The sequence below is a fragment of the Salvia hispanica genome, chromosome 3 (genome assembly GCF_029641045.1).
Source record: "Salvia hispanica isolate PSC_SH4W2 chromosome 3, Shi_PSC_v1, whole genome shotgun sequence".
Lineage (NCBI taxonomy): Eukaryota > Viridiplantae > Streptophyta > Magnoliopsida > Lamiales > Lamiaceae > Salvia > Salvia hispanica.
In genome coordinates this window covers 18,623,738-18,648,380 of record NC_142694.1, presented here as the reverse complement: position 1 = coordinate 18,648,380, position 24,643 = coordinate 18,623,738, and the positions used below count along the sequence as shown (strand labels likewise).

General features: G+C 36.1%; 1 protein-coding gene and 1 long non-coding RNA gene across 3 annotated transcripts; one reads left to right on the top strand and one right to left on the bottom strand.

Moving 5' to 3' along the window:
* Positions 1-11,410: 11,410 nt before the first annotated feature.
* On the bottom strand, positions 11,411-16,902 carry LOC148930309 (uncharacterized). Of its 2 annotated transcripts, XR_016136166.1 has the most exons (3): positions 16,804-16,902; positions 12,008-12,130; positions 11,411-11,929 (listed from the first exon to the last, which is right to left on the bottom strand). It is a non-coding gene; the product is annotated as an uncharacterized LOC148930309 (long non-coding RNA). The 2 variants fall into 2 exon arrangements; XR_016136167.1 differs by lacking the exon at positions 16,804-16,902 and having other exon boundaries at positions 11,411-11,922; positions 12,008-12,831.
* Positions 16,903-17,393: 491 nt separating this feature from the next.
* On the top strand, positions 17,394-24,527 carry LOC125209439 (signal peptide peptidase-like 3). Its single transcript, XM_089066280.1, has 15 exons — positions 17,394-17,573; positions 17,672-17,826; positions 18,388-18,546; positions 19,487-19,598; positions 19,727-19,843; positions 20,935-21,092; positions 21,349-21,525; positions 21,750-21,784; positions 21,892-22,048; positions 22,495-22,548; positions 22,619-22,711; positions 23,080-23,222; positions 23,450-23,520; positions 24,034-24,117; positions 24,210-24,527. Exons 1-15 carry the CDS (start codon positions 17,546-17,548, stop codon positions 24,320-24,322), a joined length of 1,656 nt encoding a protein of 551 aa, XP_088922406.1. The 5' UTR covers positions 17,394-17,545; the 3' UTR covers positions 24,323-24,527.
* The last annotated feature ends 116 nt before the right edge of the window (positions 24,528-24,643 follow it).

The window sequence follows — 24,643 nt, the reverse complement described above, 5'->3', positions numbered from 1 at the left end:
TTATTGTCATTTTGTCAAAGACTATGCATCACATGGTTTTGTTTGGGACTTCAATGTAAAAGATTGCCTGGGTATTTGTTTCAACATAGCTTATGTATTAGTTTTGAGCTTGTTAGAGTGTGTCCACCGTCGTGGTATGGTGACTTCTATTAGAGTAGTTAGTGGTCTTAATCTCAATCATCCTACATGGATATTTGATTTGATCTCGTGCTATTTTATAGGTGTACGAAATCCGGATTTGAGGGCAAATCCTTTCCAAGAAGGGGAGAATGATATGACCACGGGTGCTCGACGTCAAGGGTCCTCCCTTCGGCGTGAACCATGGGTTGATTGGGGCCCAAGGATGAAAGAGAAGACATTCCAAGGATCCAATAAAGCTAGAGGGCCTCCCGAGGGTGCAAGGAATAGAGAAGGCTCGGATTTGAGGACAAATCCTTTCCAAGAAGGGGAGGATGATACGATCATGGAGGCCGTGCGTCGAGGATTTCAGCTACAGCTGGATTCAACCGAAAACCGTCCTATATAGATGATATCCGAAAGCTATGAAACTACCACCATTGTCTTTGTCTTGGAAACGGCTTCGCGTGGGTATCTTGCACATCCCAATCGGAGTCCGAATGAGGAAGTTATGGCGGTTTTACGGAAGTCGCTCAGAGAAGGCCGGGAGCTTCGGGGAAAACGCCCGCCCGGGCGTTTTTTACTGTGCAAAACGCCCGGGGACAGGGAAAACGCCCGGGCCGGGCATTTTGGCATGTGAAAAACGCCCGACCGGGCGATTATGCCGATTTTTAGATTTTGTGGGCCAACTTTCTATTTTTGGACCCATAGTATAAATACCTCTTGATGTCATTTCTTTTCCTTAGATTTTGATGAAATTAGATGCTTGAGAGCTTTGTTTCCTCTTGGAGAGGGTTTCTATCCAATTCCTAGATTTAGGTTGCTTGAATCCATCAATTGCTAGTTCAAGCATGAGATTTCCATCAATTGCTAGTTCAAGCATGGATCAAGTAGAGGTATGCTTTGAGGTTTGTGGTTCCCTTGAAGATCTAGCCATGGATGCATGTTAGTTATGTTGTAAGTGCCTTAGCTTACTTCATCAATGACTATGTATCCCAATTTTCACTCTATCCAATGTTATTTCCTTCTTTGTTCATCTTAGTTTCCTTAATTCTTGTTGTGTTGCCTTTATTGATAAAATAGAAAACCAATTCTCACAAAAATACCTAGATCAAGCATCACAATTGGGTAAATCCTTGGGAAATGGATCACAAAATACATGGATCCACATCAGTATACAGTTCGGGAACCAGTAAGAAGATCTGTGGTTTAGTACTCAAGAACTTCACGTGGAGAACGCGCTAGCTATCTTCGATTCTTTGGAGAATCATCAAGGTAAAATAGCTAATCCGTAGAAAAGCATGTTTTAGGTTTCAATTACACTTAAAGCATGATTTTATTTGAGTTATGAGCATGATACATGTGATAATTGCGCGAATAGAATTTGTCTAAATAATCTGCTAAATAGATCGCTTTATTATCTGATTTATTTGTACGCACGCTTACCTTGCCAACCCCTTCAAAAATATATTCATGTGAATACATTGGATTTAATTTAACTGATTTAAATATTTGGTGCTTGAATAAAACCAATTTATTGCTGCTTAAAAAGCTGAGACAAATTATGTCGAATTTAAAATTTTCCTATTTTCTTAATCCCACAAAACAATAAATGGAGAAAAATGTGAACTTTATTCACAAGGTCATAATCATATTTCTCTCTCCCATCTCCCCAGACTCCTTCTCTTCTCTCATCTTCTTTCTTCAATTCTTTCCATCACTACAAAAAAGAAAAACATAACAATACTATAAGCGAATCTAGGAGGGTGGCACCGGCCAAGCTCCCGCTGAAGCGGTGGCTTGGCCTAGGCTATCTCTGTCCCTGAACATGGAGATGTTAAGGTCCCTGATGCTCACATCGGATGCTTCACGATTAGGGTTTTCATAATCATTACTCCCTCCGTTCTATTGCAGTAGAGTCATTTTTCTATTTTGGGACGTTCATCATAGTAGAGTCATTTCCCTATTTAGCAAAAAGTAACACTTTTTCCATCACTTTGTTTATTATCTCTCTTACTTTATTCTCTCTACTTTTCTCTCTTTCCTACTTTATTATCTCTTCACTTAATATATTTAATTTCTCTTTCTTAATCTATGTCGCGAAAAGAAGTGACTCTAATATTATGGAACGATGGGAGTATATCATTTTATTTCTTGAATTACGTTGTGGTTCGACTCTCTAATGCAATCCGGGAAAGAACCGACGAAGAAAATCCGAATTGGAGCTTCTAATTTTGCTCGACTCGATTAAACTCAAAACATAAATTACAACAATAAAAAAAAATTGCACACGGTATTGGAGATGACGAGATGTTACGATATGGCATCTCTTGTGCCCTAGGGAGGAGGACATGCCAAATCATGGTTCATTGTCATCATCAGCCTTTGGTCCATCATTATCTCCTCTTGGTCCATCATCATCCCCCTTTGGCCCATCATTGTCTCCTTTTGGCCCATCATCATCACCTCTTGGTCCATCACCGTCTACCTTTGGCCCATCATCATCCCCTTTTGGTCCATCATCGTCTCCCTTTGGCCCATCATCATCACCCTTTGATTCATCGTCGTCCCCTTTAGGCTCATCATCGTCCCCCTTTGGTCCATCATCATCCCCCTTTGGTTCATCATCTTCTCCTCTTGGTCCATCATCATCCTCCTTTGGCCGATGATCTCCTTTTGGTCCATCATCATCCCCCTTTGGCCCATCATTGTTTCCTTTTGGCCCATCATCATCTCCTCTTAGTCCATCATCGTCTCCCCTTGGCCCATCATCATCCCCTTTTGTTCCATCATCGTCTCCCTTTGGCCCATCATCATCACTTCTGGTCCATCATCATCACCCTTTGGTTCATCATCGTCCCCCTTTGGTCCATCATCATCCCCCTTTGGCCCATCATCATCCCCCTTTGGTCCATCATCATTTCCTCTTGGTCCATCATCATCCTCTTTTGGTCCATCATCATCATCTCCTCTTAGTCCATCTTCATCCCCCTTTGGTCCATCATCATTTCCTCTTGATCCATCATCATCCCCATTTGGTTCATCATCATCTCCTCTTGGTCCATCATCATCCCCTTTTGGTCCATCATTGTCTCCCTTTGGCTCATCATCATCCCCTCTTGGTCCATCATCATCACTCTTTGGCCCATCATCGTCCCCCTTTGGCCCATCATCATCTCCTCTTGGTCCATCTTCATCCCTCTTTGGCCCATCATCATCCCCCTTTGGTTCATAATCATCCCCCTTCGGCCCATCATCGTCTCCTTTTGGTCCATCATTGTCTCCCTTTGACCCATCATTGTCTCCTTTTGGCCCATTATCATTTCCTCTTGGTCCATCATCGTCCCCCTTTGGCCCATCATCATCTCCTCTTGGTCCATCTTCATCCCTCTTTGGCTCATCATCATCCCCCCTTGGTTCATCATCATCCCCCTTTGGCCCATCATCGTCCCCCTTTGGTTCATCATCGTCTCCCTTTAGCCCATCATTATCCCCCTTTCGCCCATCATCATCCCTCTTTGGTCCATCATCGTCTCCTTTTGGCCTATCATCGTCCTCCTTTGGTCCATCATCATTTCCTCTTGGTCCATCATCATTCTCCCTTTGTCCATCATCGTCTCCTTTTGGTCCATCATCGTCCCCCTTTAGCCCATCATCCTTCCCATTCCCATTCAGTAAGACTGCCATGGTTGGGTTTTGGTCTTCGGAGTTGCCCTGGAAGAAGACTGTTTGTCTGGTCTCCTTGAAATGTCCGAGCCTTGCTTTTGAATATGTAAAAATAGTGAAAAAGAGAATGAAAACTACCTTGTTTTTTATGGATGTCATATCCCTATTTCATATGGTAAATGAAGATTGTGTTTGATTTGCAAGTTAGTTTTTTTTATGTGATTTTGTTCTAATTTGTCATTTATCAAGATGTATATATAGTGCTAAGGTTCAAGAAAATGTTTATGGATAGTAAATCCTGCCAACTTAGCAAAGAGTTTTAATAGTCAACTGCAACGAGAAATAAATCACTAAAGATTTGATACATACTATTAAATAAATATATATAAGTAGAGCAATCAAGATTGATTTAAATATCTATTCACTTCCTCCTCGAACCTTCCATTTCATAGTCAGTTGCAATGTGAAACAAATCATTAAAGAGTATATATACTATTATTAAATAAATATATATAAGCAAAGCTAAAGAATTTATACATACTATTATTAAATAAATACATATAAGCAGTGGCGGAGCCACGGTGGGGCAAGGGAGGCCCTTGGGCCCCCAGCCGTTTGAATATTTAAAATATACTCCCTCTGTTCCATAGTAATAAGGGTGTTTTTCCATTTCCGTCCGTTCCATAGTAATAGAGTCATTTCCCTTTTTAGTTTCAACACATTTTTCCACACCTACTTTACTCTCTCTTACTTTTTTCTATCTTCATCTCTCTACCATTTTCATTTTTCACTTTATTCTCTCTTTACTTAACTCACCTAACACAATTTTTCTTAATCTTCGTGCCGAAAAGTTTTATCTCCATTACTATGGAACAGAGAGAATATAATATACGTATGCGACTTTAATAACATCAGTAGGTAGTGCAGTTGGTGTGATTGTTAGACATCCATTCATGAGATACGAATTCCGAATCCTTCTGGTGCATTTTTTATACCTCCTAACTCATGCTTGTAGCTTTATTTTTGAATGATGCTCGTAGCTTTATTTTTTGAATTTCTTAAATTAGTTATTCTGGTTATTGATTTTCTCTCTAGTAATTTTGGATAGACAGATTTAAAATTTTATTCATAAAGAATGATATTTATAATTTAAGAATAAAAATAATTATATAGACATGTAATTAGATAATACTATATAATATTAGTAAAATTAATTACAATGCTATGCTCTAAAAAATATATTCATATTTTTCTTATTATTTATTTTTAACGCACGACTTTTTCTATAGTTTATGTTCGAGTCATTTCCGAACACTTAATATACTCAATAAATTTTAATACTCTATCTATTCCCTAAAAAAAGTCTCATTTTGTCATTTTAGAATGTCCACAAAACATAGTCTCATTTATAAAAATGGAAAATTTTCCTCATACTAATTTACCTCAATTTTTCTCTCATCTCTCTTACTTTATCCACATTTTTATACATTCTTTCTCTTAATTTACCACTTTCTCATTAAAACTCGTGTCGTCCATAAATGAGACTATTTTTGCTAGACAGAGGTAATAGTTGTTCACTTGTTTGGGCTCCCCATTTTTAAAAGTCTGGCTCTGCCACTGCATATAAGTAAAGCAAATAATATTGATTTTTATATCACTGCATCATTTTAGAATACACCATATCTTGTAGAAATTTTTAAAAATACTTATCATTTGCCAACTAATTATAGTTGACATTCATAAATGATTGTCATATATCAATACCGGTTAAAAGATACCGATTTGTTTTAAATAAAGATGAGGTAAAACACATCTGTAAGTCCTTGTACTTTGATTGTTTATTTCAATAGATTTTTATACAATTTTTTCGTTTTAGTAAGTCCTTATATTTTTATATTTGATATATTTCAATCCTTATTTGACGGAATCATTAACTTTTCCACTATAAAATAACACATTATATATTAATTATTTAAATATATTCCACCTAATATCGTTTTGTAAAATATTTATGGATAGTAAATCCTGCCAACTTAGCAAAGAGTTTTAATAGTCAACTGCAATGTGAAATAAATCACTAAAGATTTGATACATACTATTAAATAAATATATATAAGTAGAGCAATCAAGATTGACTTCAATATCTATTCACTTCCTCTACGAACATTCCATTTCATAGTCAATTGCAATGTGAAACAAATCATTAAAGAGTATATATACTATTATTAAATTGAGTCCTATTCTAATGCTTATAGCACTCTAATCCAAAATCAAGACTAAATCTCCACCCTTGAATTTTAAAATGGGTGGATGAGATTAAAGCTCACAAATCTCAATAAATAGTAGACAAAATATCAACAAAAGGGTAATATCGTCATTATGTTATCATATGATAATTTTCGTGAGTGTTTTTTTATATCAACATTGTGTATTACAAATACCAACGATATGACATTAGAATATCAATATAAGGACAAGAAAATATCAACACATTTTTATTGAGATTGAACATGCATAATATTGAGATTTTGCCTACAATATATTGAGATGTTTTGTTGCATTTGTTGATACAAGCTGCTTATCAACATGTACGAAAATTGAAATATAATTTATCAAATTTCATCACCCGAACATCGTCGGAACATATGCAATTGAGATCTCGTTGGAATCCTTATTAAATTATCTTTAATTTGATATATTTTTTGCGAAAAAATAATTTAAATTGAGAGAGTTACGTAAATTTAAAGATTTGAGATGATTTTGAGGAGAGAGAAAGTAGTTGGTCATAATTACTACATATATGATTTGACATTAATACCCTTTTAATTTAATTAATAATTATTTAAATTTAAAATATATTACACTTGGCATTATATTAACCACAAAATCTTAAAATCTTCTAATCTAATGGTTAAAAATTGGTCTCAATTTTAGATTGATAATTAGTTAGCAATTGATTACATCCCTTATTAAATAAATATATATAAGCAAAGCTAAAGAATTTATACATACTATTATCAAATAAATACATATAAGTAGAGCAAATAATATTGATTTTAATATCACTACGTCATTTTAGAATACACCATATCTTGTAGAAATTTTTAAAAATACTTATCATTTGCCAACTAATTATAACATTCATAAATGATTGTCATATATCAATACCGGTTAAAAGATACCGATTTATTTTAAATAAAGATGAGGTAAAACACATATTTAAGTCTTTGTACTTTGATTGTTTATTTCAATAGATCTTTATAAAAAAAATTCGTTTTAGTAAGTCCTTGTACTTTTATATTTGATATATTTCAATCCTTATTTGACAGAATCGTTAGCTTTTCCGTTATAAAATAACACATCATATATTAATTATTCAAATATATTCCACCTAATATCGTTGGAAAATATAAACATAACATAAATATAAAACTGAAAAGATAAAAATAACGCCTCATTAATTTTGAAAAATAGTAATACTACTATCTAGGTTTACTAATCAAAATAAAGAGCACTGCGCCGCTCTTCTTCTCCATTATCCTCTCGTCTCTTCTTTTTCATTTTTTCAAGAAGTTTATTCTCATTAGTGAAACTATTTCACCTCCCTCTTATTCTTCTAATTCTCTTCCTCTTCTCTCTTCCATGTTGACGAAGCATCCATAGCGTGGGGTCGGAGCCGGAGCAGGCCCTAGGTCGACGACCAATTCTGCGACTGTCATTAACATGAAGAAAGAAATAAAAACAAGAAAAAACTTAGATTTCCATGGTAAAAAGAATTCCAGATTTATATCATTGGAACTAAATATTTAATTAACAATATAACCTACGCATATAATCTCCACCATATTTTAACAAAAGAATTGATAATTAACCAAACATTATAAACCTACCTACACTTGAACATTCTTTGAATAAATTAACCAAACATTATAAACCTACCTAGGGCTGGGGAAAAATATCGAAAAAATGATATATCGCTCGTATCGTATTAAAAAATATCGAAAAATTATCGAATTTTCGATATATCGTAATTTTCGATACGATACGATATCATCGTAAGTTTTCGATACGATAACGATATGAATTTCCTTATATCGCGATATATCGTTTTATATCGAAAATATGATATATATTGAAAATTTTCGATATATCGATATTTTATTTCCGATATATATCGATATATATCGAAATTTTCGATATATATCGATATTTAACGATATATCGAATTTCGATACGATATATCGAAATATCGATACGATAACGATATGAAATTTTTTTATATCGAAAGTTCGATATATCGAAATTCGATATATCGAAACTTTCGATACGATAACGATATGAAATTCTTTCATATCGATATTTTCGATACGATACACGATACAACGTTTTCGATACGATATATCGTATCGACCCACCCCTAAACCTACCTACACTTGAACATTCTTTGAATAAATTAGCCGTAGTAATTATTTCTCTTACGAAATTTCTTGTTCCGAATATTCATTTCGTTTAGAATTCTTTAGTCTTTTTGTTTTTATCTTTTTTTTTTATATATATTTATGGTATGTTTATATTTTCCAACTAGGATATTAGGTGGAATATATTCAAATATTAATATACGATATGTTATTTTAAAACGGAAAAGTTAACGGTTCCGTCAAATAAGGATTGAAATATATAGAATATAAAAGTATAAGAACTTACTGAAACGAAAAAATTATATAAGGATCTATTGAAATTAATAAAAAAAGTACAAGGACTTTAAGGATTTTAAGGATGTGTTTTGCTTAAAGATGATATACATACAAAATATAAATATAGGACATAGAAAGCTTCGAGTGCCTTCAAACTCCACAAATTTAAGAAAAAAAGGAGCAATTTGTCGTCAACAACAATTTCAAAGAATGAGGGAACAATGTTGTGTTAATTTTTCTTGATATTCCAAATCGTTTCGTAGACATCCCTATATAACAGTGCTGACAATAATCAGTGCCAGATCTAGAATTAGAAAATGGAGGGGGAAATAGTCACTGGGGATGTTAATCAAGTCAATTCATTTGTGTTCGGGTAAACCCATTTGGGTAATCAGGCTATTCGATTACAAGTCATCCGGATATAGTTTATTCAGATTATAAATTACCAATCATAAGCCTAAAATTTTGGATTTCAAGATAACCCGTTGTGCTATTCGGTCTAGAACTTTTTTATAACTTTTAAAACTAATACACAAAGTCGGGTTAAGTTAAATTTTCTATAAATATTAAGTCACAATGGTTAGGATTCTCAAACTTTCTTAATACAAAATTCATGTTAGTTATTACATGTAGAATATAAATCTTTTAATATTAAGGAAAAGTAGGATAATTTATACAAATGTTAAAAAATACTACTAAATACTACTCCGTATTATAGGGGCATGTTAGGGTGCCACCACCCCTTAAAATAACACCATACCACCATTTCTAGCCAATCATTTGTACACGTGGACGAATAATAAGCTGACACGTGGCAAAAAAAAAAAAAAAACCCCCAAAAAAGACGGGCAGCAATATGCTGGCCTTTAAACAGCAATTTTTCTTGAACAGCAATATCCAACACGTTAGACAGCAACCTATAAATTGTTGTCTAACGTGTTGGATATTGCTGTGTAACGTTTATAATATTGCTGTATAAGCGTTGTCACGTTGTCATTTTAAGAGGGGTTGTCATTTTAACACAAACCCCGTATTATATAAATATATTATGAAATATTAAAAAAAATAAAAAATAAAGTACCGTAATAAATGTTCAATGAGTGTAAAAAAGTGAGATGAAAATAGAACACTTGAAAAACTAGGAAAATCACTCATTATTAGAAGAAAAACAAAATAAAAAGTAGCACTATCATATATGTAAGTTGATAACATTATATATTAGCTAATATATGAGACTATAATAAAATATAAATATAAATAGAAGTACTATAGTGAAAGTCAATTTTCATAAAGATTTATTTTAGCTAATATATAAGATTCATAAAAGTAAAAATAATATAAATTTTAAAATTAAAATAAAGAAAAATATAAATCTATAAAGCACAATTGTTTTGGGGGGAAATCAACCAAGTTTTTGGGGGAGAGAATTAGAGAAAATCAAAGAGAATTTTAGTTGTTTTATTTATTTATTTAGATTGCAGTGACGTTTTTAATCCAATAGTTCATACAATTAACTTTTTAAATCCTTGCAAAAAGTTGGGCAATGAATTTGGTATGGCATACTACCCTCTTAGATGGAAACATTTTTTTAATGTTCATCAATTAAATTATTATTATTTTCTTAGCAATATTATGCAATGTTTTGGAACTTTTATTAACTAATTTAATTATCGAAATTTTACATATTTCTACACTCGCATAAAGTCATAAATACATTCTTACATTAAGATAAAAATATAGAAAAATATATCCACAAAAACTACCAATTTTTTTAAAAATACATATATAGTACATAAAATTTAGGAATTTGAAGAAATTATAAGCATTTGAGCCAATCATGACGAGGAAGAAAGGCTGGAGATGTAAGTCATTCCTTATGCAAACATAGTGCGGATGTGACTCAAGCAATAAGCAAAATCAATAGATTTATGGCAGGCCATGGTAGAGAATATTGGTTAGCCTTGATGGATTCTAAGGTATATAAAGGGAGCTGGAAATGTTGGATTATGTTCAAAGGTGATCCAGGATATGTGGGTTGCATTGGTGGAGTTTTGTGATAGTGATTATCCGTGGAGTGTGGATACCGGGATGTCTTAGCTTGGTTACATTTTTACTTTGTTTGGTGCAAGTGTAAGATGGAAATCAAGTTTCTAGAATGTAGTTGCTTTGTCCACGACCGAGGCTAAATATTTTGCGTTGACTTCAGCTGTGAAAGAAAGTTTTTGGTTGAAAGGAATTGCTGCTGACTTTGCGGTAGAGCACGGAGCTATAGCTATAAGCTGTGACAATGACAATGGTATAAGCTTGGTAAAACAAAAAGTTAGCACATTGAATGAAGTTTGCACCAGATTAGTGAAATATGGGGCATACAATACCATTTAGGGTGCGTTTGGAACACGGAATTGGAATTGGAATTGGAATTAAATTGGAATTGGAATTCTGTGGAATTGAATTTGTAGGAATTGAATTCTAATTCAATTCCAAATCCTATGTTTGGTATAGTTAAAGAATTGATATGGAATTGTATTATAATTCCAAATCCTTTGTTTGGTAACTCAAAACAAAGGATTTGGAATTGAATTTGAATTCAAAAATTTTAAAGTAAGTACTAATTTCTTTTATTAATTATCACATTTCTATTTTTTTTTTCTAAAGCTCTAAACTTCAAATATTTTTATTAACTTAGTTGAGTTATTCAAAATTATAATAATTTTTTTTCTCTTGCTATATATATTCAAATTCATATTTTTTTTTATTAAAATAATAAAAAACTAAACAGTATATATCATAATTAAAATAGTTAAGTTATTATGAAATACAAGAGCATTATACATGAATATAGTTACATACAAACTACGATCATGTCAATTATATATAGTATACATTTCTACTAATAAGACAAATATTAACAATAAATTTGCATCTAAAGAACATAACATAAAAGGATTATTTTTTGAATCACTTATTTGAATAAGTCGATGCAAACACAACTGAATCAAATTACAAAAATCTAATCTGCACACATTGTTGTTGCAGTGTGCAAATGAAATAACAAACACCATAACAATATCAAAACCTACCCCCCTTCTGTCTTCCTCTTCTTAGAGCCAATCCCTTCACCGAGAGACTCCCCCGTCAGGCACGCCACCTCCTCTTGAGGGCTACGACCACTACACTCAGCCTCATCAGTCATTACCCGACACCCCAGCTACCTGTTTAGCCTCATCATGTAAACTCTCGTTCCTCTTCTCATTCTTGAAAGCGCTCCCTTTAGCCACTTTTACCCAGAAACAGACCTCCCTCTTTGGACAACTCGGCCATATTCATTTCATGTCTCTGCGAGTGAACCACACCCATGCCCCACAAAAATGGATTCCGCTGATTAGGAACAGCAAACAGGTTCATCATTTCACCGAAATTCCCCCACTGAAGCACGGAAATCTTGCTACCATCTCGATGAAACCAGAATTAGAAAGTTCATCATTTGCATTAGAAGGCTCAACACTAGCATCATTTCCAACAAAGCTCACCAGAATCTTGCTGCCCTCTCGATGAAACCAGAACCTTGTTGTAGTTTAAAGAATCATCATTTGCATTAGAAGGCTCAACACTAGCATCTTTTCCAACAACCTCCATAGCTAGAACTATCAACCCTAATGATAAACAAATTTCAAGAATTCTCCACAAAATTTAACAAAAGAGCTTCAAGAAATTATTGCAATACTCGATAAATGAGCGTAGTTAGAACACCAAACCCACACGGTCAAAGTAGTCGATTAGAAACAACCGAGCATATTAGGGATAAAAAATCTCACCAAGTTCTCTGACTCATGAATTGAAGAGGAGAAACAAAACACCACACGAAGCCAAAAAAAAAACATGTAACGGAATGCCACAACTACACCACCGTTAACACTGTTCCCAAAACTATTCTCTCTAAAATTAAAGCACCAAAACCTCCATAAATGCATAGAGGGAGAACGCATACTAGTTGTGTTCAATTAGAGAGTTCAAAGACATTAAATTGAAGCAGAGAAGAAAAACACAGTCAATGGAAAATGGAAGCACAGAGAGAGATCATGAATACCAGTAGGCACCCCCATTTACTCCGTTCAAAAACAAACCCCATGAAGATTACATACAAATAATAGTTACAATGTCATGAATGGATAATCATTCTTCAATAAAATCAAAACTTTCCCATAAAACCCTAACCCCTAATTTGATCCACACCTTTAAATTTTGGTAGTAATCCGACAAGGAGAAATCATTTTTGAATTGAAAAATTAGGGGAAGCAACAACTAGTTAAGATTCTAATGTGAAAACAAAAGATAGCTACATCATAAGTTGGAAGCAGTTCACAAGAAACTTGTTGCATGCATGTTCGAGATCACACAATGCATGCAACATTCCGAGATGGCTCGCTCATGCGATGGTAGGGGGCGCGTTATCTCGTGAGTATGATTTCTATATTTTCATAATAAGCTGATGAGGATAATAAGACACATGATGGCACATGGGCATTCCACGTTGGCAGAGATGAGGTGGCAGCATGTGATTAAGCGAGATGTATAAATAGGAGGACCACCACCTTTTGTAGTCATGTCGATAGTGTGAATGTGTGTGTGTGCCTTGGGTCGTGGATCCATAGCATTTCTCGTTGCATTATCGTTATTGCTCTGTTTCGTTATTGTAATTCGTTGAACAATTCCTCTTAATATAGTTCCTATTGTTGTGATCTCAATTTGGTGATTTGGTTGTGGATCGTTGTGTTTATCGTTGAATTGTTGTGTGAGTTACGTGATATCGATCAAAATCGGGAAGTCTCGAGGTAGGATCGTATCAATTGGTATCCAGAGCCCTCGATTCAGGGAGGGGTCGGTGACGCTGGGTTAGAAATGGAGAAAAAGGTGGTTGAGTTGGTGGAAAACAGAGTGAGTGAAATACTAGATCAGTTCTCGGTGAAGCATGGGGAGAAGATGACGCAATTGACGGATGCTATTGCTGCGATCAATTTACAAAATCAGCAATTCAAAACTCAATGGGTGAAGGGAGAAGGATCGGGCAGTGGTGAGGGAGAATCGGCTGGAGGCACAGTGGTTATTCAAGGATCTGGTGCGAAAGCGGACGATGATCGTAATGATTGGGAAAGATCCACTCGCTACGAATTCCCAAAGTTCGACGGAAATGGATTTGAGGGATGGGTGATGAGGGCGGAGTACTTTTTTGATGTTGCTAGAGTGCCGGAGAGAAGTAGAGTCAGGGTTGCTGCGATTCATTTGGAGGGTAGAGCTCAGCAATGGCACAAGGGATTTGCGAGCTTACAAGGGGATATCGCGTATGTAGACTGGAGATGCTATATCTCAGCTATGTCGGCTCGCTTCGCAACGCATGCTTATGAAGATCCGTTGGCTGATCTAAGGAACTTGAAGCAATGAGGATCACTGCAACAATACATGGATGAGTTTGATGAGCTTTATCCAAGAGCAGGAATTCGAGAGGATCAGGCCCTTAGCTTTTTCTTATCAGGGTTGATGGATGAACTTCAAATGCCTGTTAGGATGTTCAAACCTACGAGCCTAGCCGCGGCTTATTCTTTGGCAAAATTGCAGGAACTTACAGTGAAGGCTCTGGGAATCAAATCAAAGGTGAATTCGAGTGGGGGCCAAATGACTGGTGGTCACTATGCAAACAGCAAATCCTTGGCTGTCACTGCAACTAACTACAAGCCAGGGGGGAATGGAAGCACTAATGAGAACAGAGGGGGTAATAGATTTGGGGTGCGTGCTAGTGCTAATTTGACCCCCAAAGAGCTAGATGAGAAGAGGGCAAGGAAGGAGTGTTTCTGGTGCACTGAGAAATTTACACCAAACCACAACTGTGCTAGAAGGAAATCCTTTGCTATACAAATGATACAACTAGAGGAAGAGATGGGAGGGAATGAACCACCAGAGGAGGCTGAAGAAACAGAAGAGAAGGAGGATGATTTGCAGCTTTCCTTGCATGCTGTGTGGGGCAATGATGGACCTCAAATCATGTGTATTAGAGGTAATTGTCAAAAAAGGCCTCTGAAAATTTTGATTGACACTGGCAGCACTCACAACTTCTTGAGTAGTAAGGTGGCAGAGAAACTCAAAGGACAGATGAAACCAGTGACTCCTCGAGCTGTAGAGGTGGCAAATGGTCAGGTGTTACAATGTACAGAGAAGTGTGAAGGATTGGTGTGGGCAATGCAGGGGTTTCCTTTTATGGCTGAGGTGCACATCATACAACTAGAGACCTATGATCTCATCTTAGGGGGACAATGGCTATCTACATTGGGAGAAATTAGATGGAATTTTGATAAACTCAGTATGAAGTTTGTGCTAGATGGTGTAGAGGTGACATTGCAGGGAGAGTCTTGGCCAACAAAAGGAAAGCAGCTACATAGCTTGCATATTCTCAATCCTCAAGAAGCAGATGTGGTTGAGGAGAAGCTTAGTTTTATAATGCCAACAGTGGAGGTTCCTTTATCTATATGCTGGAGTGCTAGTTTGGAGGAGATATGGCCTGAACTAGAGGAGGTGCTATCTTCTTTTCCTGACTTATTTGAGGAACCCAAAGGATTACCTCCACCAAGAGAACAAGATCACATGATTACATTAAGGCAAGGAGCTGATGCAGTGAATGTTAGGCCCTACAAATATGCAGCTAAACAAAAGGATGTTATAGAGGGCATGGTGAAAGAGATGTTAGCTTCGGGAGTGATAAGGCATAGTAACAGTCCTTTTGCAAGCCCCATAGTGTTAGTGAAGAAAAAAGATCTTACATGGAGGATGTGTGTGGATTACAGATCACTCAATGCTATTACCATCAAGAACAAGTACCCAATTCCAGTTATTGAAGAGTTGCTGGATGAACTGGGGTCAGCTGAATGGTTTTCTAAAATTGACCTACGCTCAGGTTATTGGCAAGTCAGAATGGCTCCGGATGATATTGCTAAAACTGCCTTTAGAACTCATGATGGGCACTATGAGTTTTTGGTGATGCCCTTTGGGCTAACTAATGCCCCAGCCACTTTCCAAAATCTAATGAATACTATTTTCAGAGAGCACCTGAGGAAATTTATTTTGGTTTTCTTTGATGACATATTGATCTACAGCAAGAGCCAAAAAGAGCATGAGCAACATCTATCCATTGTGTTGACTCTACTGAGGGAACATCATCTCCTAGCCAAGAGGTCTAAATGCATGTTTGGTTGCAGGAGTGTGGAGTACTTAGGCCATGTTATATCTAAGGCAGGAGTGGCCACTGATGAAGGAAAAGTGGAAGTGGTGAAGAATTGGCCTACACCGAGGTCCATCAAGCATGTGAGAAGTTTCCTCGGGCTCACTGGATACTATAGGAGGTTTGTACCTAACTATGGAATTATAGCAAGACCCCTGATAGAAATTACCAAGGGAGCTGTGTTTAGTTGGTCATCAGAAGCTCAAATGGCTTTTGAAAAACTTAAGGAAGCCATGGTCTCTGCTCCAGTATTAGCCCTGCCTGATTTTACTAAAGATTTTGTTGTGGAGACTGATGCTTCAGGAACAGGTGTTGGGGCTGTTTTAATGCAAGAAGGCCATCCCATTGCTTATATTAGCAAGGCCTTATCCCAGAAATACATGTCTCTATCAGTCTATGAGAAGGAGTTGTTAGCCATTTTGTTGGCTGTTAAGAAGTGGTACTACTATTTGCAGAGCAGGAAATTTGTTATCCTTACAGATCACCAAAGCTTGAGGTACTTACTGGAACAAAAACTGACCATTGTTGCATGCATGTTCGAGATCACACAATGCATGCAACATTCCGAGATGGCTCGCTCATGCGATGGTAGGGGGCGCATTATCTCGTGAGTATGATTTCTATATTTTCATAATAAGCTGATGAGGATAATAAGACACATGATGGCACATGGGCGTTCCACGTTGGCAGAGATGAGGTGGCAGCATGTGATTAAGTGAGATGTATAAATAGGAGGACCACCACCTTTTGTAGTCATGTCGATAGTGTGAATGTGTGTGTGTGCCTTGGGTCGTGGATCCATAGCATTTCTTGTTGCATTATCGTTATTGCTCTGTTTCGTTATTGTAATTCGTTGAACAATTCCTCTTAATATAGTTCCTATTGTTGTGATCTCAATTTGGTGATTTGGTTGTGGATCGTTGTGTTTATCGTTGAATTGTTGTGTGAGTTACGTGATATCGATCAAAATCGGGAAGTCTCGAGGTAGGATCGTATCAAAACTTCAATCGATCAAACACGAAACTCATGCTATCCATCAATCGAGTACTTTTATTATACCAAACTCATGATTATCCTTCAATCGATCTTAGAGGAGCGGCTAGGGCACAGCGGCACTGGCGAAGAGAGGGAGAGAAAGGAGAGAAACACGAAGAGAGAGGGAGAGGGGGAGAGAGAAGAGAAACACGCTGCATATTTTTCTATTTTATATGACCCGATTACATTTTGACCCGGAAGTGGATCCGCGCTTTTTTTTAATTTTGACCCGTTTTTGAATGGAATTGAATTACAATTCTTTTGTTAATGTATGGAATTAAAATTGTAGAATTGAAATGGATGGAATTGAAATTCAATTCCAAATCCATGAGCTTTTATTATACCAAACAGTAGAATTGGAATTAGAGACTCCAATTCTAATTCCATAACTCCAATTCCATGTTCCCAAACACACCCTTATAGAATATTTTAATCGAGACTTCTAAAATGGGACACCTAAAAATGATAAATCAAAACTTTTAAAATAGGACAGAGAAAATATAAAATAATTAAAGTGAAAAAATATTTAAATAAAAGAAAAAATAATGCAGAAGTGGAAGAAAAATGCGTATCTCATCTTGGAAGATAGAGAGTATTCATTTGATAATTTTAAAGATAGCTTGCCGCGAGCGGAAGATTATGTGGAAATACTATGTGATGCGTTAAAATGTAAATAAACTTAATTATAGGGTGCCACTTGTTAATTACCACGTATCCCATTTTCCCTCAAAATGTTTTCCTCCATTTTCACCTCCAAATTTTGAATATGGACTGGTTGCTTCGATCTCTTACCAGTAATTCCCTCCTCCTCGAAATCGTATGCACAAATTGGAATGCCAATGACTCGCATTGTATCTGCGGCTGATTAATTCGCAGAATTCCTAAATTTTAGGTATGGCTGCACCATTTCAACGGTCTGCGAGTTTAGCTGGTGCTTTGCAATTGGGGATTTTTTTGTTGTTCCTGTCATCAATTGCCGTCGGAGATGACGTTTCTCCAGCTGCCCCCGACGAAGAATCCGCTGCCTGCGGTAACGACTTCCGATTGGTATGTAAATGATCTGACCTCCAAGGTTGTTTTAGAGATTTTAATATTTTTTGGGGTCTTGATCTGCCTGAATTGTTGTTAATTCAATCGCTCCTATTCGGTTATATCAACATTGGTGTGTGCGTGCGTGTGTTCGTGGGTTTTAGATAGCAACACGCAGCTGAATAATATCTAAGCTCAATAATGTTTGAGGCTGATTAGGTTTGATAAAGCGATAACCATGGGCAATCATGCGGGAGAAGCAACTTAGGCTCACTATCACGTCTTTGTGCTTGCTGGTGTGGTCGACCTGTGATCGTTTGTGAAAATAGGACGACAATAGGAACAAGTTAAAATAGGACGACATTTGGTTGTACTATGAATTTATAGGTGCCAGAGAAGGAATTTATTAGTTATTCTTGTGTGGTGATGATTAAGTTGACAGTGGAGGAACAGTTTTCTGATGCTAACTCAAATTTACATATCTCTTTTCTAGCTATGTTTTGTCTCAACTTCCTAATCATGATGTTGAAAAGAAAACCGTTCATTCAGTATGTGCTGATTTCTTTCTTTGCTTTCCAGGTTAAGGTCAAAAGGTGGGTAGATGGTGTGGAGAAGGAGGCAATAGGTGGATTAACTGCCGATTTTGGGTCTGTGTTACCTGCTCATGCTGAAGAAGGCCACCGTTTCTTGGCCGTTTTTGCAGATCCTTTAAATGGCTGTTCACTCTCGTCTTCTAATGTATTTTTATAATACTTTTATTTTCTGTCATACTATTTTTGTTAGGATTTTGATGCACTCTAAGTGCTCTATGACTGGTGACCAATTCTCCTAAAAACCTCTATAGTTGGAATAATTTTTTGGCAGTTTTAGCCTGTTCATGAGTTTAGCTCTGGCCTGATGGTCCAATTGGATACAGTTTATGGTACTGGCCACAGCATTCTAAGTGCTATGTATCAGCTAAAATATACTCCCTCCGTCCCACTTAAAATGCAACATTTGAGAATCGGCACGAGATTTTATGCAGTGTTGTTTTGTGAGTTAATGAAGAGAGAGTAAAGTAAGAGAGATGAAAAAGTAGAGATAGAATTGTTTCCATTTTAGGAAACGTTTCATTTTTAATGGGACAATCAAAAAAGGAAAGCGTTTCATTTTTAATGGGACAGAGGGAGTATAATACAAAAAGGATAAGAAACTAACAACTAATTGAAGCTACAATGGAATGAAGGCTTTCGTAATTACCTTGGTGGAACTTCTAAGAAATGAAGGGCCTGCTTCCTGCTGCTACATTGGTCTATTATGGGATAGATCTCAGACATCAAGACCTAGTCTATATTGGATTTCTTAAAGTCATAATTTGGAATATGAGATTACTGCTAGTTTCTAGGTCGATTTGGAACTTACATTGTTGGACTGCTTGTAATAAAAGATCAATATCATAAAAATTACTAGGAAGATTTTTGTACTATAAATTAGGAGCTCTTATAATCAATAGAGATGGACTTAAAAGTAGTGGGGCAGGCTGGATGCACTGTTGATATATGAGTTTTATTTCATAGCTTGATGAAGCAGAGTTCAGTATGAAAGGATCACTCTTTTTCCTTCATTGGGAAGAAACCAAAATATCATCATAGCTAGTTTTTGGACCATAATGCTAAGAGTCTTTTCTGTTATCCTGCAGGTATCAGGCTCTATTGCACTGACAGTACGTGGTGATTGCATCTTTACAACTAAGGCTAAAGTTGCTCAAGCTGGGGAAGCAGCAGCACTGATAGTGATAAATGATGAGGAAGGTTGGCTATACTGCTGATGCATATATTATGTTATTTTGATGTAGCGTTGCATTACTTAATGCCCCATATATTATCTGAGTTTATCCCACTTGGTTTTTAATGGATGCTACTTTGCTTGAACTTCATAGGTCTTGTGCAGATGAGTTGTGGGAATGATACTACTTTAAATATCACGATTCCTGTTATTACAATCTCTAAGTCAGGAGGAGAGGAACTAAAGAAATCCATGGCTAATGGTGGAAAAGGTAATACATTCTTATATGCTTTGGTGAGAATAATTTTGAGTAGGTATTTCAGAGTGATGTTACTTAGCTCTCTTATATGTTTTCACCATCTATTCTCAAGTACCTTTATCTATTTTTTCTAACCAGTTGACTGTTATTTCAAGATTTTCGGTAAATTTTCAGAACGTGGTATCAGTGTTTTGTACTCCCTCCGTCCGTCATTAGGAGTCCCATTCCTTGGCGGCACGAGTTTTAAGAAAATGTTAAGAAAAGTGGGTGGAAAAAGGTTAGTGGAATAGGGTCCCACTTGTATATATTAGTTTTAAATGATATGTGAGTGGAATGAGTTAGGTGAAGGTGGGACCCTATTACTATTTATGGTAAAAATGAACCGGGACTCTTATTCGCGGACGGACTAAAATGGAAAAACGGGACTCCTATTCACGGACGGAGGGAGTATGTCCTTATTTTAATCTCCAATTCATACTTGCATTTTGAACATTAAGTGATAATTGTACATTTAGAGCAGTCAGGAGAAATGATGGAGTTCAGTTGGCTTGACTCTGTAGCTATTGCTAGTTCCTGTGGAATCCTTTTCCGACTTAAGTCACTCTACTCTTGCACATAACGAAAGTAAACTAAGTGAATATTTCCAAAACCAATGTTGGTCGAATTATAAATGTGGTATTATTGCAGCTTGACTTGACATGTACATATGTAATCTGGTAGAGCATATATGATTGGAATTGGCATGTTGAAACACTTTCCCAGTTACAGATGGTGGTAAAAAGAAGCCTACTGCCTAATTTTCCTAAATGCTTTTGGTGTCTATGTTTGTCATTACCTCCGTCCTTTAAAATAGAAACTATTTCCATTTTGGTCCGCCCCTTATTTGAGGAAATCTTTTCTCTCTTATGAGGTGGGGCCATTCTCCATTAACTATACTTTAATCACTTTTTCTTTCTATCTCTCTCTTTACCAATTATGCATTAAAACCCGTGTTGTTTCAAAAGTTTCTATGTTAAAGGACGAATGTAGTATTTAATATTTTTTTTAAATAGCGTCTTTCTTTTATAATCTCAAACTTCTCACATCTATTTCTGATGAAACAGTTGAGCTTCTATTATACTCCCCGGATCGGCCAATTTTAGACTACTCAGTGATATTCTTGTGGTTGATGGCTGTTGGGACAGTAGTTACTGCTTCACTTTGGTCGGAAATCACTGGATCAAAGCAAACTGATGTGCACTATAATGAATTGTCTCCACAGGTTCCTTGAATTTCTTAATGTGCTTTTATGTTCTGTTCATACAAATACTGATTCCTAGTGTAAAAAGGGTAATCTGGATTAGACTTGGATGACAATTAGCTGATGGATGTGATATGCTTCTCGCTGTTCATATCTGATAGTGTTTCTTTTATTTTTTTTCATGTGACCGTTTTACTTTAGAAAACGGTACTTCATTTCTTTTTTATTTAATACATGTGATGCATACACTACTAATTATATTTTATATCTATGTTAGGATTCTGGTTCTGTAGCAGACAAGGATGATGAAGAGAAGGAAATTCTCCACATAAGTGCTAAAAGTGCTATAGTTTTTGTTATAACGGCATCAACTTTTCTGCTACTGCTTTATTTCTTTATGTCTTCATGGTTCATCTGGCTGCTGATCATACTTTTCTGCATTGGAGGTATTGAGGTAAATATATATTATTTATACTTGTCCTCAATCATCATTTCATCATCTAGATGCACATTCAGTTTCAAAGATACTTTCACTATAATGTGTTTGTTTGCTTGTGCACAAGGAATCAGCCTCAAGTGTTTCCTAGTCTTTTGTGTTCATTTGACTGTAGAACTAATGAGATCAAGTGTGACTGTGTGAATACCTTTTTACTCCATTAATGATTTTGTCATTATCAGGGAATGCACAATTGTATTGTCTCATTGGTCTTGAGGTATGATTTAGTTGTGTTTCTGAAAACAGCAACGCTGATATTTCTGTGACAACTAAGTCTTTTATGAATTTATAGTAACCTTTGTATTTGCTTTGCTTTTTGAGCAGCAATTTCAGGGGTAGCGAACAGAAGAGAATGAATCTGCCACTTCTAGGGGAAGTTTCCATCTTCTCTTTAGCTGTTCTGATATTCTGTGTGCTGTTTGCTGTTGCCTGGGCTGCTACCCGGATGGAGTCCTACTCTTGGATTGGACAAGACATCCTTGTAAGCTTTGGCTACTCTGCGCAATAACTTGGTCTCCTATCCCCTTAATGATTTAATATGAAATCATTCAATGTCATGTCAAGCTAAATGTACCCTGTGTCTACAATGCATTGTCTATTTTTATCTCTCATCTTCTAAGAAATCTCATTTATTGAAGATCTTGGATTAAATTGCTGATAATAATATTAATCCAATATATGCATATTCACACTTATTTGCCGTATGTGACTGTGTACACCAGGACACATGTTTTTCTGTGAACATCATGTTTACCCCAAATCCTCAGGTTCACAACTATATGTCCTGAAATTTCTCCATTGAGACTGTTTCCTTTTTGCTTGTGAGCATATGGCCTTTTGACATTTTCTTTGACACTCTAAAATCTGCGACAACCATTATCATTTTCTCCAAAGTTTAATTGTATTGATAATTTTTGTGGATGTCAGGGTATATGTATGATGATAACTGTCTTACAATTGGCTCAATTGCCAAACATAAAGGTATGTGGATACACTTTATTAGGAACATAATTTTACCATCTTTTAATTTTTATCTCATGCCAACTTTCAGGTTGCTACAGTACTTTTGTGTTGTGCGTTCGTGTACGATATCTTTTGGGTTTTCCTATCTCCATTTATATTCCAGGACAGTGTTATGATCGCAGTAAGTTTACACATACCCTTCTCGTTTCCCTCATTTTGTATGCCTGAAAGCTTCCGAATACCGTCATCTTTATCATCTTTTTCTTCTAAAGCTTTCACTTATTTGAAATGAAAATTTGTTAGATATTCTGCCTTTTTAAATCTTTACAAAGCTGAGGTGCGTATGATATCTTTACTGTACGTAAAAATTGCCTCCTCTGCTTTGGATCTTAAGTTCTTTACACCATCTTCCTATTTGTCCTGGTGCTTACTCATTGAAGATTGGCTTGTAGGATCTTACCAATAACTAGATTTGGGTGATATTATCAGCATTGCTCTTGCATTCTTTTATCTCAGTTGTCTTGCTCTGGTTCTTCTAATGTCATTCAGGTTGCTGAAGGTGATAAAAGCGGTGGAGAATCGATCCCCATGCTTCTGAGAGTTCCTCGACTTGCTGACCCATATTATGGCTATAACATGATTGGCTTTGGGGACATTCTATTCCCCGGCCTGTTAGTTTCCTTTGCTTTTAGGTATCTTACTTATATCACTATAATTATTTGATTGAGATATGTAATATTAAAGGAGCAATATTTCATATTTGTACCATACGTTTTTGTAACTTTTCTGTTTAGTCAATTCAATTGTGTACTGATATGCGTATAAATCAAGTAATGAAACCTGCTATAGTTAAAATATTGCCCTAACTGTTTCCCTCATCTGAAGACTGAAGTCGTCCATCTATGGGTGTTCATTGCAGATTTGACAAAGCTAATAAGAAAGGGATCTTAAATGGATACTTCCTGTGGTTGTCAATCGGCTATGGAGTTGGTGAGTATACTTGCAACTTGGTCATATTTTAGTGCCCATGAATAGTTATTTCCTCCACTGATATGTTAATTGTCTTCCAATTGCTATGTACTATCAGTTTAATTAGTTTAATTAGACATGTTGATTGTCTTGAATAATTTCATGTTTATATTTCTAGCAAGATGGTCTTGTGGTGACAAGACCATTAACTGCTAGAAAATATAATTGGTAAATTCTCCATGTAGTGAGATTGCCTCAACATTCTGCTTCTTGACTAACCAAACTTACTACAAGTCTGATAAATATAATATGATTAACTAGAATTATTTAAAAATGGACGCTTGTGATGCTGTTTCTTTGGTATATACACTACATCTGCTGACAATAGAAAATAAAGTTCAATCTAGACTTTATAATGTGTGCACCCATGATCACTACCTCGGTTCTTGACTATACCAGCTTCTTGCTCGATTTCATTTGAGAAGGATTTGGGATGGTGAATAATTACTGAAAAAGTATTTCATTTTGCTGCAGGCCTATTGTTTACATACTTAGCGTTGTATTTGATGGACGGGCATGGCCAACCAGCTCTTCTGTACCTAGTTCCATGTACACTAGGTATGAATTCCTTCCCCTTTCTCTAAATCACCTATTCTTACATTCCTTTCTGTTTTAGTTCCACGAATCAAATGGCTCTCTACAAATCCCAGGAACTTGTGTCTTGTTGGGATGGATAAGAGGCGAGATCAAACACCTTTGGAACTACGACACAGATGATACCAGAGAATCAGATGAACAACTTGTGCCTGGAGAAGAAGCTTAATGGACCAGACATCTGTTACTACACGGTCCGAATTGACCCTAATATCCCTGACTCGAGCATTCTTCCTTGATTTGCTGTATAGTTAAAAAGGTGTATATATTTGTCAAGTCTCACTGGCTAGTCGACAACTACTTAGGTTGAATTGTTTTAATTGTATACGCACTTGAATATTTCCCTTGTTGATATGAAGTTTTCTTACACTCCACATATATTTTGTATGATCTTTATAAACGGATTGCAATCCGGTTCCAGTTCAAAACATACTATATAGGAGTAAAATTGATTATCGACAATCGGTCATCATAAAAAATAAACGTCCAA